This window comes from Berghia stephanieae, chromosome 2 (assembly GCF_034508935.2).
Source record: "Berghia stephanieae isolate SIO BIC M18660-M18661 chromosome 2, UCSD_Bste_1.3, whole genome shotgun sequence".
Classification (NCBI taxonomy): Eukaryota; Metazoa; Mollusca; class Gastropoda; order Nudibranchia; family Aeolidiidae; genus Berghia; species Berghia stephanieae.
The window spans coordinates 77,941,305-77,959,416 of NC_088361.1; the positions used below are offsets into that span (position 1 = coordinate 77,941,305).

Below are 18,112 nucleotides of genomic sequence, written 5' to 3' on the forward strand. Positions count from 1 at the left end.
ACGATCTCTCTCTCTCTCTCTCTCTCTCTCTCTCTCTCTCTCTCTATCTATCTATCTATCTATCTATCTATCTATCTCTATCTCTAAGTGTGCCATTTTATGCTGGATGTCTTTATTTTGTGACTTTGATTTCCAAATGTTTTAAGTTCATGAAAAAAAAAACCTTTGTTAAAGTTCACCTTGCGTATTTGCTTGCCTAAGATAGGCAGATGGAATATCTAAAAAAATTGCCCTTGCCTACAAATTTCATCAAAATATATTGATAATGCCTGCATTCAAAAAACCCTTCTACATGAACATATGAAATGTACAATAAAAAGATCTCAATGCTTTAGGTAAGTCAGACAAGAACATAAAGGAGGAATTCTATTGGTAATTTAAAACAAATACTGATTCTCAGAACTATAAACGACGAAGATGGAAAAGCAAACCCATTCAGAAAGACGTGGAATCTCAATAGCCACCAATAAAGAAGTATATTACAGTCGTCAATTGCTACCCCCCCCCCCCTCTTTTAAAGACACAAAAAGCCCAGTTCTCAGAGACTTAAACAGTAATTCCCACCACTGGGGATATTATCACCTTGAAAAAAGAGGGGAGGGGATAGAAAACTGGCTAGTAGAAGCCAATCTACAATTGCTCTATAATGAAGGTGATTCACCTACATACTTCTCAGCAGCTTGGAGAACATCCTCAATTCAAGACCGTTCACTTGCCACAAAGGACAATGTTTTTAGAATATCTCGTACTGTTGAGTCATAATTCTCAGGATTAACAACATGCCAATATCAATATCAATCAGAATGCAAAACCAGGACTAAATAAGTATATTATCATATTATTAAAAAATAACAAAAAAAAAACAAAAACAAAAACAAAAACAAAGTGGGACACCTTTCAAAATTGACAACAGTATACACTTGATATTAAATGCAAATCTTAAACCTAATAAAAAATCCAAAGATTTAACAGAACCTATTCTGAAGGCAGTCAAAGAAAACATACCAAGAAGTGCTTGAAAATAGTATCTTCTCTAGTGGAATGATGAACTGGGAAATATGAATCAACGGATCACAGAAACAAGGAAGATTGAAGAAAAAGAACCAACAAACAAAACCATGAACGGTTATAAAGAAGCTGGAGATAAAATTAGAAGAGAATCGATTGATATTGGTAGGAAAGAATAGCAATGGAAACCAGGAAGTAAGAGCGTGGAAAACACAGAAATCTGAAGGCTATGGACAATAGATTGATAAGGGAAGAACTGAATGAATCTCTAATAACATTGTCGAACAACAAATCCCCTTGTCCTGATAGAGCAACAAATGTTTTTATTAATTACCGTCTTCTCTAGGCATTCCTAGTTATTATTAAAATAAGTGCCTACTCCACTCATTTACACAATTATCTGAATTTATAATAACAGCAAACCTTTACCATGATGACCAGATAAATGTTCACTTGCGTGCGGAATCTAAAAATTAAACACTTTTTTTAAAAAATTGGCCTTCAAACATCGATTAATCAAAATGACTATCATCTTGTCAAAAACTCTCAAACGTTGGACTTGAAGATCGATTGATGTTCGAAGGACACGTTTTCTGGCTAACATTTAATTTATAAACGCGTTTTTCAGAACACGGCAGCGATACATTGGTATGACTTCCATTTTGTCAAGAAATTTCAAACCTGTGACTTCTTTCAAAGTAATTTTTTTTGTGACCAAAATTTAATGGAAAAGTGCACGGCAATAGAAGCATTTTGTGCTTATAGCCATCACTATGGTTAATTGGCCGCTACCAGCTATCGTCCATTTGTCTTTGTCCTGTGTCAGTCTCTTTTCCTCCCTCCCCACAGTGTGGCCCATGTTATTGGCTGTTAGCTTGTAATATGTTGGGTTTTTTTTAAATTTTTGATTGTTTATTAATTGTTTCATTTCGTTTTGCTTCTTTTCTTTAAAATAATTAGCACGCAGATTCTCGTTGCATAAGCCGAGGATGTTAAAAACATTGTTAGTTATTTTTCACACACCCTTCCTTCCACCTCTCTCCCAACTAACTACCAACTTCCTCTGTCCTCTGTCCTCCATATTTTGATTGCCAGTTTGCCGAATTCATTGGTGCATCCCATAATATGGTTGTTTCGAAAATTATTTGGCATTGGAACATAAAGTCCGTTTAGCAATTTGTCTTCTTTTTTTTTTTCAAAACACATATTTTCAAATGTTTATACTCGCTAACGAGTAGAACAAGCAAGAATAATTTAATTGTTAAGATGGTGGAAAACAAATAGAGATTTGTTTTTACTCTAATGTCCATTTATATGGGGAAAGTGAGATGCTAAATAAACTTGACATTTTTCCGTACAACTTGGCATTTTTTATTACTTATTTGGCAATCTTTTTCAAAATAAATCGGTCAACTCTGATTCAGGCTCTTCTACAATTTCAAATTTAAGGTAATTTTATTCGGCTCTTTTCACTCCTTGTTTGAAATGCAAGACCTACTTGATTTAAGTTGCATAGGTAAAGGGATAACTGAATAGAATGTATTTGCATAATCAATCAATGCCTTGGATTTACCTGTGCAGAGCAGCAGCTCGAATTCTCAGGCTTACCACGTTACATGAATCAACGCTACACCCCCCCCCCCCCCCCCCCCCCCCCACCCCCCCCCACCCCCCCACACACACACAATACTTTCTCTCTCAAATTCATTTAAAGGTTGCCTTGTACGTGTGCACACATTGGCTTTAGACAAATGTATTGTATTTTTGAATGTGTTGTATCATGTCTTGTGTCTACGAGTATGTATGTGTGTGTGTGTGTGTGTGTGTGTGTGTGTGTGTGTGGTTGTGCTCTTGTCATTTGTGCGCATAATTTTGTAGATTTTATAAAAAAATTTAGTTGTGTTTTTCATCTCCGTTTCAGGTCTCAATCTGTTAATTTAATATTGCTGGAGGGCTTGCCTGGTCGGTGTGTTTTGTTCTCCATTATATTGGTATTGAATAGGGAAGAATAGTGTGATGTCAAAATACTGGTCCCAATCTCCATGGAAGTGTGAAACCAGTCCTCCGGACGACTGGATTCGAACATTGTGAAACTGATCCTCTGGTTTCAGACTGCTGGCATTTTATTTTCTAGCTTAAATAAATGCTGGTCGTCAATAAAGATCATCCAGCCTCGCTCTGTTACGCCACGTTATTATAAATATCTGCCAATATATCCTGCTACAAAAATAGATATTATGCTATTTACGGTTCAATATATAACTTATTAATTGTCAGTCTTCCGGAGGATTGATTACATACACATTTCCAAGGAGTTTTGAACTGGAAGAGATGAAATTGCCTCGCGAGGTCCCAGTTTTGAGAGTTTTAGACAAGAGGAGGGTCATTTAATTGGTTGACATTTGAAAGGCGAGTTATCTGGCCAATTTTTTTATTACAAGTCTTTCCTGGATATGGCAGGATACTTTTAACCAGTTAAAAGTTTAGCTTTCAAAGGGTCAAACGCTGTACAACACAAGGACTCGTTTTTATTTCATCAAAATAAATAAATAAATTAATATTTCTAGAATAACCCCCCCCCCCTACCCGCCCCTTCTACTTTTTTCTTCATATTATCTATCCCCAAACAATCAGTTAATCCTTTCATTAACATGGAGATATAGCACATCAACATTCAAATCGCTATATCTAGTTTTTGAAGGCTTTTTTGAAAGAATAGGGAGTGCTCTTTATCATTCTTTTTGTTTTATTCTTTTCTCATCATCAAATCAAAATAACTTTAAAAATAGAGTGTAGATATGTACTTTTAAGAAATCACATATATATATATATATATATATATATATATATATATATATATATATATATATATATATATAAATTATATATAAGAAGTAAACAAATAATTGATAAATATTTTAAAATGCATAAAATGCAGGTATGTACCTTTTAGGAATTACAGTATATATATATATATATATATATATATATATATATATATATATATATATATATATATATATATATATATAAATATATAACTAAATGAATAGACCAATACAGGTTACATACAACAAACATTACTTTCAGAATCGAAAAAACAAATAATTACAGCTTTGGATTATTTTCAAGCTGATATTGAAATAAAACATATCCATATGCTACTTAAAACCTTTTTTACTAAACTGGTATGTTTTATCCGCCATCTCCGATTTTCACAATTAATGATAAGCAAATAAAGATTAATATAAACAGCATTATGACTAGGATACTGAAATTGAATTCATGGAATAATTGGAGGAGGAGGAGGAGGAGGAGAAGGAGGAGGAAAATGACAAAGACAAATAAAATTTGAGCATGTTGCCTTGAAGAATTATACTCGTGAGGAAACAATAGCCAGTCAGAAGGAAAAAATAATAGTTTTTTATTAAGGGGAAGGGATGAACAGGAAAGAGAAATGGATAACAAATTATAATATATATATATATATATATATATATATATATATATATATATATATATATATATATATAGTAGGCATCCTTCCGTCTCAAGAGACGATGGTTTGCGCCCTGTATGGCTTTAGTCTCATCAGTCCTGTTGAGAGCAACGACGGGTGTGACTCAGCAGACCAATCCTTGCATGGCAGTCTCTACCGCAGTTGTTGCACACATAGTTTGACTGTGTGTTTGGTATTTGGATCTGCTGCTTCTCTTTCCTCCTTGCTCTCCTCTCCTCAAACTTCATCTTTCTCCTCTCCTCACCTCTCTTCACTCCCTCCATCACCGCATATCTCCAGCCGCTGCGGTCGTCAGCAAGCGACTCCCAGGTGTTTGAGTAGATGCTGTCAATTTCATGTCTCGTTTGCAGAGACGTTATATATATATTATCGTTATATATCGTTATATATATATATATATATATATATATATATATATATATATATATATATATATATATATAAGCATAGCTGTACGTTCAATTAACGATGCACTTCAATGATATTGATGATAGATCGATCAAGTCAAAATCTATGATTCAAATGTTGAATAAATGCGAACTCAATTTCTATAGTCCTTATAGACAACATAATTTTCGACTTCGTAAGAGAACTATACTGAGCTTTTTATTTGGGCACGGAGAGATTTTTTCTGCATCTGATCTCTTATCTATATATCGTTGCCCCCCCCCCCCCCCCCCCCCCCCCAATGTTAGGAATGGGTAATGCTTCATATAGATTTTAATAAATTGTATTCAAATAATGAGAAGAGCCACTAACAGGTATCGATTCAATGCAAGTACTCCCACCTCATTGTCATTCTCGGTTGACACACATCCCACGTGCTAAAAATGAAGGCATCTGTTTTCGATTGGATTTGATATAACAAATACGATTTTTCGATAAAACTATCACGATGTCTAATTAATCTCATAATGCATACAAATAATCTTCATGTCAACTGTAAACACCATCAAAATTTGGTGACGATTGATCCAGTGGTTTCGGAGCCTTAGTGTTACAAAGAATCCATTATGCCAAATATTTTATAAGACAATAATAATAATGATGATGATGATGATGATGATGATAATAATAATAATAATAATAATAATAATAATAATAATAATAATAATAATGATGATAATAATAATGATGATAATGATAATAATGATAATAATGATGATGATGATGATGATGATGATGATGATGATGATGATGATGATGATGATGATGATGATGAGAAGAATGGTGATGATGATGACAATTATAAAAATAATTATAATAATAGATGACACTTGTATAGGGCATCTTCAAATGTTATATTGATCAATGATATTTACATTGTTATTAATGAAAAAAATTGGTTTGTAATAATGTTTGACATTGAAAGTTTCATTTCATATTATAGGATACTATGCAAATGCTTTTTATTCTTAAATAATGGTTAAGTTCCTTTGGGGTTATTTGAAGTTTAAATTTGGTTAAGACCTAGCGGCTATGTGGATTTGTGGTAAGACACTGGCTTTCGGATCGGAGGTCCTGGGTTCGAGCCTCGCACGGCCCAGATGTAAAATGAGTACCTGGCTGTTAACAGCGTTGTTTCTGTCGGGGAAAAAATGTAATATCGCATAACCGGCGTCATGTCTTGTTCTACATGTTAGGTTTTGCTGCTGTTCAGTGACCCTTTGTAAAGCGCTTTGAGCTTGTTTTGTGGATATTGCACTATAAAAAAAGCTCTAGCTCAAGACCACATTATAGTGATGTTCGTTTCTGTGTCTTGAATAAAAAGATGATCTTGTTAAGACTGATGGGGTCATGTTAGGGTGAATTTAGGTATGTACAATTTGATATCGGAGGGGAATAGTTTCGAGGAGAATAATTTGAATGAGAGAAGGGAAGAAGTGCAGGAGTAATGTTATTTGCTTAATGCAAGAAGGAAGCGAGGGAAAAATAGAAGTCTCCAAAATTTAATTGAGGCCTCCACCACTGGCTGTGCAGCCGATGTAATTGCTATTTTACCAGCCTTTACATGGCTGGAATGCTGTATTATGCTATAAAAGATAAACAACTTTGTAGTGTCAGGATGTTCATTTTGAAGACAATAAGTTCAGAATATGCATAATGTATTAGATGAAACAAGGCACAATGAGAATGAATGAGAAAAAATATGGGAGAGGAGCAAGGTGGGGGGGGGGGGGGGGTTGTTATGTGCGTGCGCGCGTGTGTAACAATGATCACAAACCCTTGGTCCCAGCCTAGTGTAAGGCACCTAACACACATGTCCTTCAATGACTTTAACTGAATACTCAATCCCATCTGAGTTAGGTAAATTTAATTCATTTAACTCAGATCGGATTGAGTGTTCAGTTAAAGTCATTCAAGGACATTGTAATAGTGCCGGATGATTGGGACGCCTAACTGGAAACTTTTACTGTTTTTTACGACATGCTGGGGAATGAATTAAGAAGGAATTGTGAACCGCTTTCAGCATGGTGATTCCGTACAAATGCGCTTTAAAACAACCAATGATTGTTTATTGATACAGCATAGTGTTACCGAAGCTTTCTGTCGTGTGAAATGGGTAGTAAATGGTTATGGACGACGTGAACATATATGCAGGTCTGGGTTACATCCCAGTTTAACCTCGTTGTAATGGACAATATTTTGCGTCATTTTTTGAGATTTCCATTACAACAATGAGCCCATAATGAATTGGATTATCAGACCTGCAAATAAGTGCACGTCGATTATGGGGAATAATTGAACGGAATCCATACTGAGTTGTATAAAAGCCAAAAATGGCTACGCTACCGCGGACACATTTTTTTACATGAAAAGTAAAATTTCATTTGAAATGTTGGTCGATTAACCGGTTAACCAACGTATTTAACATTTTGACAAAAACAAACAAAAAAAACAACACATCCTTGAAATACGGGGTCATTTAAATCGATCTAATATTTGAAGGACGAGTTTAATGATCAAATTTTTAAAGACGTGTCTTTCCAGAATAGTAACGACAGTTACCCGGTTAAGGTGATTAAATACTTATTTAAAAAGTCTCGAACCTGGGATTTCTAAGACATCCCCGGCTTGAATATGTTTGAGTTGTAAAGAGGACGCTATGGCAATTCATAGATATTTAATTCTTAGGAGGTCGCTATTGTAATTCATAGATATTTAATTCTTAGGAGGTCGCTATGATAATTCATAGATATTCTAATTGTAAGGAGGACGCTTTGGTAATTCATAGATATTTGTATTCTAAGGATGACGCTATGATAATTCATAGATATTTGAATTTTAAGGAGGACGCTATGGTAATTCATAGATATTTTGAATTCTAAGGAGGACGCTATGATAATTCATAGATATTTGAATTATAAGGAGGACGCTATGGTAATTCATAGTATTTGAAATGGAAGTTTTAAGAAAACAAAATCCTAGTTTTAATTTGATCTTCAAGGGCCTGGTGTGACAAATGTATCATGTGCAGCAAATTATATATTACGGAATAAAATTCGAAGTGAGACTAAAACGGGGTTTCCCCGTGTTCTCATGCCAAACATTTTCAACTCGATATATAACATGTTATATTCTGATTTCTTGTGCATTTGAAATGGAAAAATAAAAAACCTGTTGCTTCCTCTTTCTATGCCATACAGTGTCAAAATAAGATAAAACGGTTATTGTCTGCTCTCTTTTGCCATAACAAAAGGAGATAACACGTTTTTTCGGCTTTCTTATGTCACTTTTATAGATTCATTGTGATTCTGTCATGGAATCGAATAGCAATCAAGCCCTGGAGGGCTTGATTATATATTTTAAGCGATTTGCGATTCTTTTAAAGTGTTTATTTATTTATTTAATTATGTATTTATTTTTGTGTCTTTCACCAGATGGGTCGTCAAGTACGGCCATGACCTACTTTGAAGTAAATAGGAGTCCACGTAAAGGAAGGTGCTCTATAAGACCTCGGCAGGGAATATCAATGGACACGGTCTTCACTGTATATTGTCTAGAGTGGCATGATGAGGTGAGGCTCATTTTGTCAACTTTAATTTGATTTATTTTTGCAAATGCCCGTGGCGTTGTCTAGCCCTGTCGAAACCCATATTCTGAAATTGCATTTTCTTTATTAATAACTACACGTCCAGAGCTTGCATGATATACTAGCTGAAAAAGCTGTGTTTAACAAACGTGCATTATTACTATTATTATTATTATTATTATTATTATTATTATTTATTATTATTATTATTATTATTATTATTATTATTATTATTATTATTATTATTATTATTATTATTTTATTATTATTATTATTATTATTATTATTATTATTATTATCATCATCATTATTGAAAAAAATATAAAATATAACAATAATAATCCCTTTTATCCTTTGTAAGAAAATAATCGTAGGATTCCAAGAAATATTTTCTCCCGGCACGCATCTGGTTTTACTAAAATTAGATTTTGGCGCGTTATCTTATCCTGACCTAAATGACAATTTTTCGTTTATTACGATCAATCGATGTGTAAAATGAATTCATTTTAGTAAGACATAATACGGTTAAGGTCACTGGAGACGTATTTTTAGTATTCTTGAATTTCTGCGTTTGAAATTTTGAACTCGTTCCCAATGTGCGCTCCCAAGGCAATTCCTAGCGTAGGAGTTAAAGAATATCATATTGTCGTGAGCGAAAGTTTCTGTTTTATCTGGATGAACCAGGCCTCAGCGGTTTCTATGATTTTTTCGTTTTCCTTTTAAATTTTAAAGTTATTTTGTTATTTGAGCAACAAACACAACGGGAATCTCGAGAGCCCAGGTGGTAGATCACACACTTCACACGAAAGGGATCAAGATGGATGGACCAATATTATCTGACCCCTCCTCTTGTCCACCCAGCAGTGATTGGCTAGCTGATACTATTAAATCTGGCAGAAAGTACTTTGTGATAGACTAACGTCTTATCCACAGGATAGCTAGGAATTATCATTGTCCCTTTCATGCTATAAAACCTGGGATAAACTCCGGCTCCATGGGGCTGACTACTTTTACTTTACTGAGAAACACTCCTTTATTATTCCCTTTACGGCATATGTTGAGGTTGATGCTTGTACTATTTCAATCTGTCTTTGAGATAAACACAGAAAAAGAAAAAAAGGTCATCCATCTCGCGGAAGAATAATGAGATTTATTATTTATTAATTTTATTGATTAAAAAAACAAACTCCCAGCTGTCATTCTTAAGTTTAATGATATTATGCTCGTACACGGATCGATTCATAAATGTATGTCATTCATCCTTTATTGTGGTGGATTTTACCATTCTTATGTCTTTTCATTCTTTAATTGATCCGACCACATCCAAACATGCGCGCGCGCACACAAACAAATAATATATTGTAGGTGTGTTTGTGTCGGTTAAATACATCATCATTCTTTATAGTCCATTCAAATTATGTCACACAATTCAAATAACTATTTGTCTCATAAAATCCATGATTCAGGATTATTTCTGGCCATTTTGAAACTAACATGAACAGATATAAATATATTATGTACAGTTAAGGTTTGAATCTTAATTTTATTTCTGAGTATTTACCTTATTTGGTCACATTCTCGAGTGGATAAAAGATGGGAATAAAATAACACACATACACACCATTCTGAAGAGCAAACATAGACCCGTGACATTTTTGTATGTTTAAACAAGCTGTTCGTGTAAAGACAGCGTATTTGATATTCAAACTGTGTACACCGGCAGAATAATGCTTATTATTTAATCTCAAACAGACTACTGGAGCCTTACACGCCTTTCATTAAGCTTTCAAAGTACTAAAACTTATTATTTGAAAGCCATTCTCATTACACGTTATACGAAATAAGGAAATGAAGTTGTTATCGACAAGTCAACCGAGGCAAAGAGGAAGACAATAATACCATTTCCAACGAACCAAGTAATTCCTAGTGTCATGGGACTACAGATTTAGACTACAAGATGTTTATGTTATATTTTTGCAGTAGTCTGAAAACAAACAAAAACACATGTTTAAAAATTCTGGCCAGAAGTCTCATCCTTCACAATATTTCGATCGATAAAACGGACGTTCTAAGTTTGAGAGTTTTTGACAACATGAGAGTATTTTAATCGATCGGATACGAGGGTCACTAGATACGTTTCCTTAATCGGGTATAAGGTATAATATCATTACCATCAAATTTTCAAAGCTTTTAAAAGTACTCTCCTTGAGCTTGGAAGCAAAGTTTCATCCTCTAAAACCAAGAATCAAAGCAGTTTTCGTACATTTCCGGTGATGAGGCTGACATTCCATCTTCAAATGCCCTTGCGACATCTTCATGATTCTCAAATTTGATCCCATGGAGTTTCATCTTAACAATTGGGAACCAAAAGAAGTCACAAGGGCCAGGTCGAGAGAATATAGAGGGTGGGTTAAGATTTGAACGTTGCTTTTAGTCAAGAACAGCACTGCTGTAATGGTTGTGTAGCACTAGCGTTGTCATCGCGCCATAACAACCCCATTGTGCCTGTCTTTGTACGACGTTTTCTCCACTTCTCTAAAACTTTCGGTATGCAGTGGTTAACATACTAATGTTACTGTATTTGGAGTGTTCTGTGGTGATGAAACCTTTTAAATTAAAAAAGCTAGCCACCATTTGCTTTCCAACACCGCAAGATCGCTTGAATTTCAGAGTTGAGTCTCTAGATTAGCGCTTTGTTTCGTGGTCATACATATAAACCCGTGTTTCTTTACCAGTCACGATGGTTTACACATTTCTAGATCAACCTTCATCGAACCGCTGAAAAGTAGAGGTGCAAAAATCGAATACGTGATTATTTATGTTCCTTGGTGAGTTGGTGGGGGACCCATCGAGCGGACATTAAAGCATTCGTGTAGTATCCATCAGAAGCTAGGTGATTAAATGTTAATGCTCGAGGAATGCTCTATCTCATGATACGTGCATCATTTTCAATCATAATCTCTGTGGCAGACACCGACCTTTTCGTTAAAGCACACGCAGGTCGACCTTCATGGTCATCATCTTTGAGGGATTACCTACGTCTTATAAATTCACCAAACCAGATAAAGATTTTGATGGAGCAGATTCAGAAAATAGATGTATTTAATCCTTTCAAGAAGTCGTAATAAATCATGGCTCGAAAAGCACGTCTATTGAGCTACATTTTTGTTGACACAATTAATGGGATATGACATCACATATGCGTTTATTGTGCTCAAAATTGTGAACATAAACAAACGAAAATTTGCGGAAATTTCAACTAAAGAATGCTTTATGGTTGCAAAAAGAATTAAAGATCTACCTTTACTGCTTCTACTCGATTCCGGAACGCGTATTGAAGGACGATTTTTTAAAAAAAAGTGTTGTTTTTGTTTTGGGTTGTTGTTTTTTCAGGGATCTGTGTTGAATTTCGTCAATTTGTTAATCATGTCGGAATGACCCTTACTCTGAAAAATGACTAGAATGATATCATGTTTACAAGACTGATAGTAGACGCTAGCACTGCAAGACTTACAATTCGTTATCCTGATCGTTTTGAATGGACCAACTCAAATAACTCATCTATTATCTGGCACATCCCGAAATGATACCAGATTAACAAGGTGGCGCACCTGCCAAGATGGGGGGTGGCGGGTGTTGATATTAATAAATAATGAACATATGAGCACGGCCATTAAGGGAAAGGAAAGAATCCTTTGCAGTACATGATTTAAAGAGGGATTTGTGATTTTGGTTGTAATCCAAATACACAATCTTTAGATATCTTTTTTTTTATCTAGGCTTGGGGCTCTGAAACCTGGAGTTTTTCCAGAGTTCTATGACGTCATTACTAACAGCGATTTTATTCCGGCCATATTATGATCTTTTTCACAAAGTGCTTTTCGTCAAAGCTAATTCATTATACTCAATGTTATTCCTCCATTGACGGGAATGAAGTAAGTACAAAATATAAAAAAGAAGAAGGAATAAAAAATTTTATTTGGCTCAAATAAAGGAAAGACTGTTTTATCAGAGCTACCCTAAACCGACCAGTCATTTCTTTGTATTAATAAATGTCTCTACAACAACGGCACGAACCTCATCAATATCCCAGGGAAACATTTTTCATCCCTCTCCATTTCCCTTTTGATAAACCGGCCACCTCTAGACGTGATATTTATTACACTGATTCCAAGTCACCCTCCTTCACCATCATCATAACCACCACCATCATACCCCTTATCTCATAATTCAACATTCTTCTCCCCCTCCCACATTTCCAAATTCAAATGCCCCCCCCCCCCCCCCCCCCCCCCCCGGCCCCCTCCCCATTCTTCCCTCTTGAAGAAAATTGAAAATTGTTATTGGATGAGTAAATAACAATCGCAATAATTTTTATAACACATTTATTATGTCATTAGGTTCTTGCAACGCTCTTTCCAATTTAAATTTTGAAAATCCGTCCACGCTTCAATGCAATGCATTCCGAGGGTAGATATCATGATATTATTGCCTTCAATTTATGTTTTGTTGTGCTTTATTAATATTTGTTTTTGTTTTGGGGTCGTGACTTTCTATTTGTGTTTCACTTTTCCTTTTTATTAGAATTTGAACAAATAATATTGAATAGTACATGTCAGTATCCTTTATTAAAACGTGATCACTTAACTGCCGTACAATTGAAAGACAGGTATGTAAAGATTTGGCCAGAAAACTTGTCCTTCAAATATAAATTGATTGAAATGACCCTCATTTTGTCAAAAACTCCCAACATGGGATTTCGCCAACCCTACATTGTAGAGTTCTTGCCATGAAGAATGTTATTTTAACCGATCGATATTTGAAGGACGAGAATTTTCGCCAAAGTTTTCAAAACGTGATGTTCGAGATTACGGCAGACTGACGCTTAACCCAAAACGAAAACTGTAGTCCGTTCCAAGTCCCGTGCGCACGAATACCGCAAATTCCTCTAAAGTTACGAAATATGGTGCCGTGATGCGGGCTTATATTTTAAGTGTACGAATTTTGTGACAAATTTGCATGTTTTATCCATATTGTTAAAGTTTTTATAAATGTAGAAATCACAACAGCAAGCTACACCTATATGGCTTTCAACAAATAATTGTATCAATTGTTTATGTCAAATGTATACAAAGTGGACAATGTGCTGTGTCATTTTGAACCCAAGATGGCAATGGTAGTGAGTAGTGCACATGAATCTCATGTAAAGTAAATCCCTGGCCAAGTCTATGGCGTGTTCAGTGATCGTAATCACAACATAATTCATTGTGTATAATATTGTTATTGTAAAACATCCAAATGTTTACTCAACCCAAGACTCTTCGTTTTTATATATATATATATATATATATATATATATATATATATATATATATATATATATATATATATATATATATATATATATACCGTAAAGAAGAAAAACCCTAAAGTATGGAAATGGAACCGATGAAAAAAAAATTGGCTTAACATCACTAACAATTCGAGTGTTCAAGTCAATTATCATTAAAATCAATCAGAAGGTTGTGAAGATATCTACGTCAACCATTGTCTACTGATAGTATATATATAAGAAGTCACTGACGTCAACACGTGCACACGGGCTGTGGAATGGACTGTAGTAGGCGAATCCGCCAGATCCCACTTGTGATAAATAGTCTTTCTTTAACAGGGCTACCACTCAGTATGTAGGGCGTCACTATGTGGCTTGAAAAAAAATTATGTTGTTCAGAAACCTTGGAACTTTGATCCTAAAATTGAATACCCCCTCCCCTCTCGCCCCCGCCCCCGCAACACACCCTCCCTCAAGGTCAGGTGACAAAGCAGCCAAGATTTAATTCTGCAGATCGATTGAGGGGACGGGGAGTGTCTGCCACCATGCTTTTGAATACTATGTTACCGTTTCACCTCAAAACAGTACTATGTCAATGTAAACCAGTTGCAAAAAAATAAATAATTTAAAGATAAAACGAACACATAAATATGAAATGTTAGTTTTTTTTCAGTCTTAAAATATGTACTCATTCTCTTCGATATACCATAACAACTTATTCCAAGTCCCTTAGGGTTTTTAAAACTATAAATTTAAACTATAAATTCAATATTGGCATTTAGCCATCTCGACACATAATAATACCGTTTGAGGCGATAAGTAACATAATGTATCCCCTATCTCGCTCTCTTTCATACCATTTATGGAGTCTTAACAGGTCATTGGATTGGCAGAGAGGGAGAAAGGAAGTAGAACATTTAATAATTAGATTTTTTTTTCAAGCTTGAAAACCTTAAACATGGATAAAGAGTGCGAGCATAGCATAGTAAAATCATTACATTCAACGTAGAACGGAATAGATGAAATGCTTGTACGTTCATTTTAAAACATTTCTCATAAAGAGTAATGGCTATTTTACTTTATTTAACGGTTCCAGACATTTAAAATGGGATGTCTGGCAATCAATGATAGGTTTTATAGCCTTTAACCGTATATTGTCCTGCATAATTTTAAGACTCTCTCTTTCTCTCTCTCTCTCTCTCTCTCTCTCTCTCTCTCTCTCTCTCTCTCTCTCTCTCTCTCCTATTTTCTTTTCGTCTTTTCTCTTCTCTTCACTCTCTCTCTCTCTCACTCTCTTTCTCTCTCTCTCTCTCTCTCTTTCTCTCTCTCGTTCTCTCTCTCTCTCTCTCTCTCTCTCTCTCTCTCTCTCTCTCTCTCCTCTCTTTCCTTTCTCTCTCAATATATATATATATATATATATATATATATATATATATATTCGATAGAAAGATTGGTATATATATTTATATATATATAGTTGCCCTAGAAATCTCTTATACAGTTTATTTTGTTTATTTGAAAACAATTATCCCTAAATAATCGAAATAGAGTCTATTAAAATCGACTCAACCGTTATCTATATTGCTAATAAATATATTTTAAGAAGAAAATAAAACAACATTTGATTCAAAAACCTCAATATTAGCACGTCGGTAACCAATTATATCCTTTTTTAAAGTGAAAAAGGAAAGAGAAGGGGTAAAAGGCCATGCCATTTCTTTCCCCCCGTAGACCAAAGCAAAAAGGCAAGAATAATCAGTATCCGGTGGTTCCTTCTAGAGAAATAAATCAAGTCCCCACTAGGCTTGGCCGCCGCTGACAAAATGGACATGTTTCAAACCGAATACATCGCCTTACAATAGAATGATGGAATAACGATTGATTCACTTTCCGATTTCATCCATCCCCTAATCAAGCTGTCCTCTCCGACCAGCCCTTCCCTCCCGCCGACTAAAAGAAAAAAATATTAAAAAACACCAGCCCTTACCATATCTTTAGAAAATAGAATGAAGACACCCCGCTCCTCTTCCCCCCCCCCCCCCCCCAACCCCAAACCCAACACCCTCTTCCCCGACCTACCAACCCTTCCAAAACATACAAATACCACTGTTTTCCTTTCATCCCAAACCCTCCCACTTAGGATAATGAAAATAGAAAGACATTAGAAATAAGGGGCAGGAGGCCGGGAGGACGAGGCAGGAGATAGAACTTGGGGTCTGTGGGTGTTTTCCTGCTGCGAAAATCTGGCGGTTCGATTATGGGTAAACAAAAGCTCCTGTGAGAGGATGCCCTCTGCTAATCGATAGATCTATTCCTCTCTCTATTCTCTCTCTCTCTCTCTCTCTCTCTCTCTCTCTCTCTCTCTCTCTCTCTCTCTCTCTCTCTCTCTCTCTCTCTATCAGCGGCGTGGCGTATTGACGGCATATGGTGGTGCCATGATTAGAAAAAAAATTCTAATACAGTGAACACGGTTAAGAGGAGAGAGCACGACATATTAAAAACTCTCTTTTATGGAAGGGTGGGGGGAGGGTCGATGGTTTCTACGAGTGGACAAAACTTACAAAAACAAATAATTCATGAAAACAACAAGCCACAACACTGAGATACAAGTCCCGTATGAAAAGGTCTTTGTAATTATTCTTTGTCCACCATTTAAAGGATTGGATTTGGTAGATAATGCAATCAATATGTTATAAATGTAAATCTAAAGAGAAAAAAAAAACCTATGACAGAAATTACTTACTTTTAGTACTTGTAAAAAAAAAAATCTGCACTGCGATGTTTCATCTCTGCAAATCTTTTATAATGTGTTTATTGAAATCTGGAATGGCATCTATTTCAGCTTTGTGAATTGACAGAATCATTAATGAATTTAACCGCTCCTGTTTCATTGAATTTCGCAACAAAAAAATTTCACTCTTTTAAGGGTGCTAAAACAACGTTCAGGAGGTTAAGAAATACGATGGAAGTGGTTAAGGTCACTATAGCCTATAGATGTCCATGATTTGTCAGTGTTTGTTGTATCTGTAAACAGTAGACAATAAAAACAAAAGACTAAACTAACTGTGAGCCATTCATGCCTGTCATACCATGTCACTGAAAAAGAGCGTTTTCGAGATTTCCACACCTGTGTTAATTCAAAATCAGTTGGTTGGTGAGGAACTAGTCTTTTTATTTCTAATTTGTCATCTCGTGTCAATCTCCCAAACGGTCGGTGAAGTAAAGAGTCAACTTGATTCATTGCAATTCATTGTTTAACAAAACAAAACTTCAAAGTATATCTCAAATAATGGAAATCAGTGGAATACGATTAATGATTGCACAAATAAAAGGTAGATTCAGATCTTAAAGCATCACAAAGAAAAAATCACTCCACTTAAGTACTTAAAAATCTAAAAACACACCAAAAGTATAACTGTTGACAGTCTTCGGTTTCTTTCTCTGACTGACACAAATACACACGCACAAACACACACACACACACACACACACAAATAAACACTCATACACACGTAACCATCAACTCGGCACTACAAGCAAGAAAAATGTTGGTAAATTCGTCCACAATGCTTCGTTGCAAAGAATTACTTTATTCAATAATCGTGAAAAAGAGGTGGGGGTTTTGATATGTCATATTTTAAAGTTTTATGATGTTTTTCTTTGCTGCTTACAAATAAACTTGACAATGATCAGTGTTTTTGACAGTTAATGTAATATTTTGGATGGCCGAAGTTACCCTACATTGGCAATTGCCTAAAATAAACGTTTTTGAACCTAATTTGGCGCATCCCCCCAGTCCAACGGTGGAGCTCTCAGATCCTGGCACAAGTCGAGGGGTTTTCCGCTATTTGAAGATAGTATAATTCGACCTAGTTTCTCGCTCAATCAGCTGTCGCGATACTAATGGATATAGCATTAATTGGAGCTCGGATTGCTTTGCACCACGGTGTTTGATTTAGTCACTACTTCGCGGAGTGATGTCACCAACACACGAGTCGGCGCAGTGCGTGACTCGGAATCTTGAATAGAGTGGAGACTAAAAAGGCAGTATGTTGTTGGCGAGTTGGCGAAAGACAGTGGAGTTAAAATCTCTGTGTTATTTTTAATTAAATTATGCTGTTAATGATTTTTTAAAAGATTGGTGCGGTGCCTGGCACCATTCGATCCATTGGCCCCACGCCACTGCTCTCTATCTATCTCTGTGTGTGCGTGTGTGTAT

General features: G+C 35.4%; 1 protein-coding gene across 1 annotated transcript in view; it reads left to right on the forward strand.

Annotated features, from left to right (window-relative positions):
- LOC144965569 (polycystin-1-like protein 1) overlaps window positions 1–18,112 on the forward strand; it is a 156,153-nt gene that overhangs the window by 7,324 nt on the left and 130,717 nt on the right. Inside the window, exon 3 of the mRNA XM_078901052.1 lies at window positions 8,410–8,546. Coding sequence (XP_078757178.1) covers window positions 8,410–8,546 — 137 coding nt within the window. The remainder of the gene's footprint in view (window positions 1–8,409; window positions 8,547–18,112) is intronic.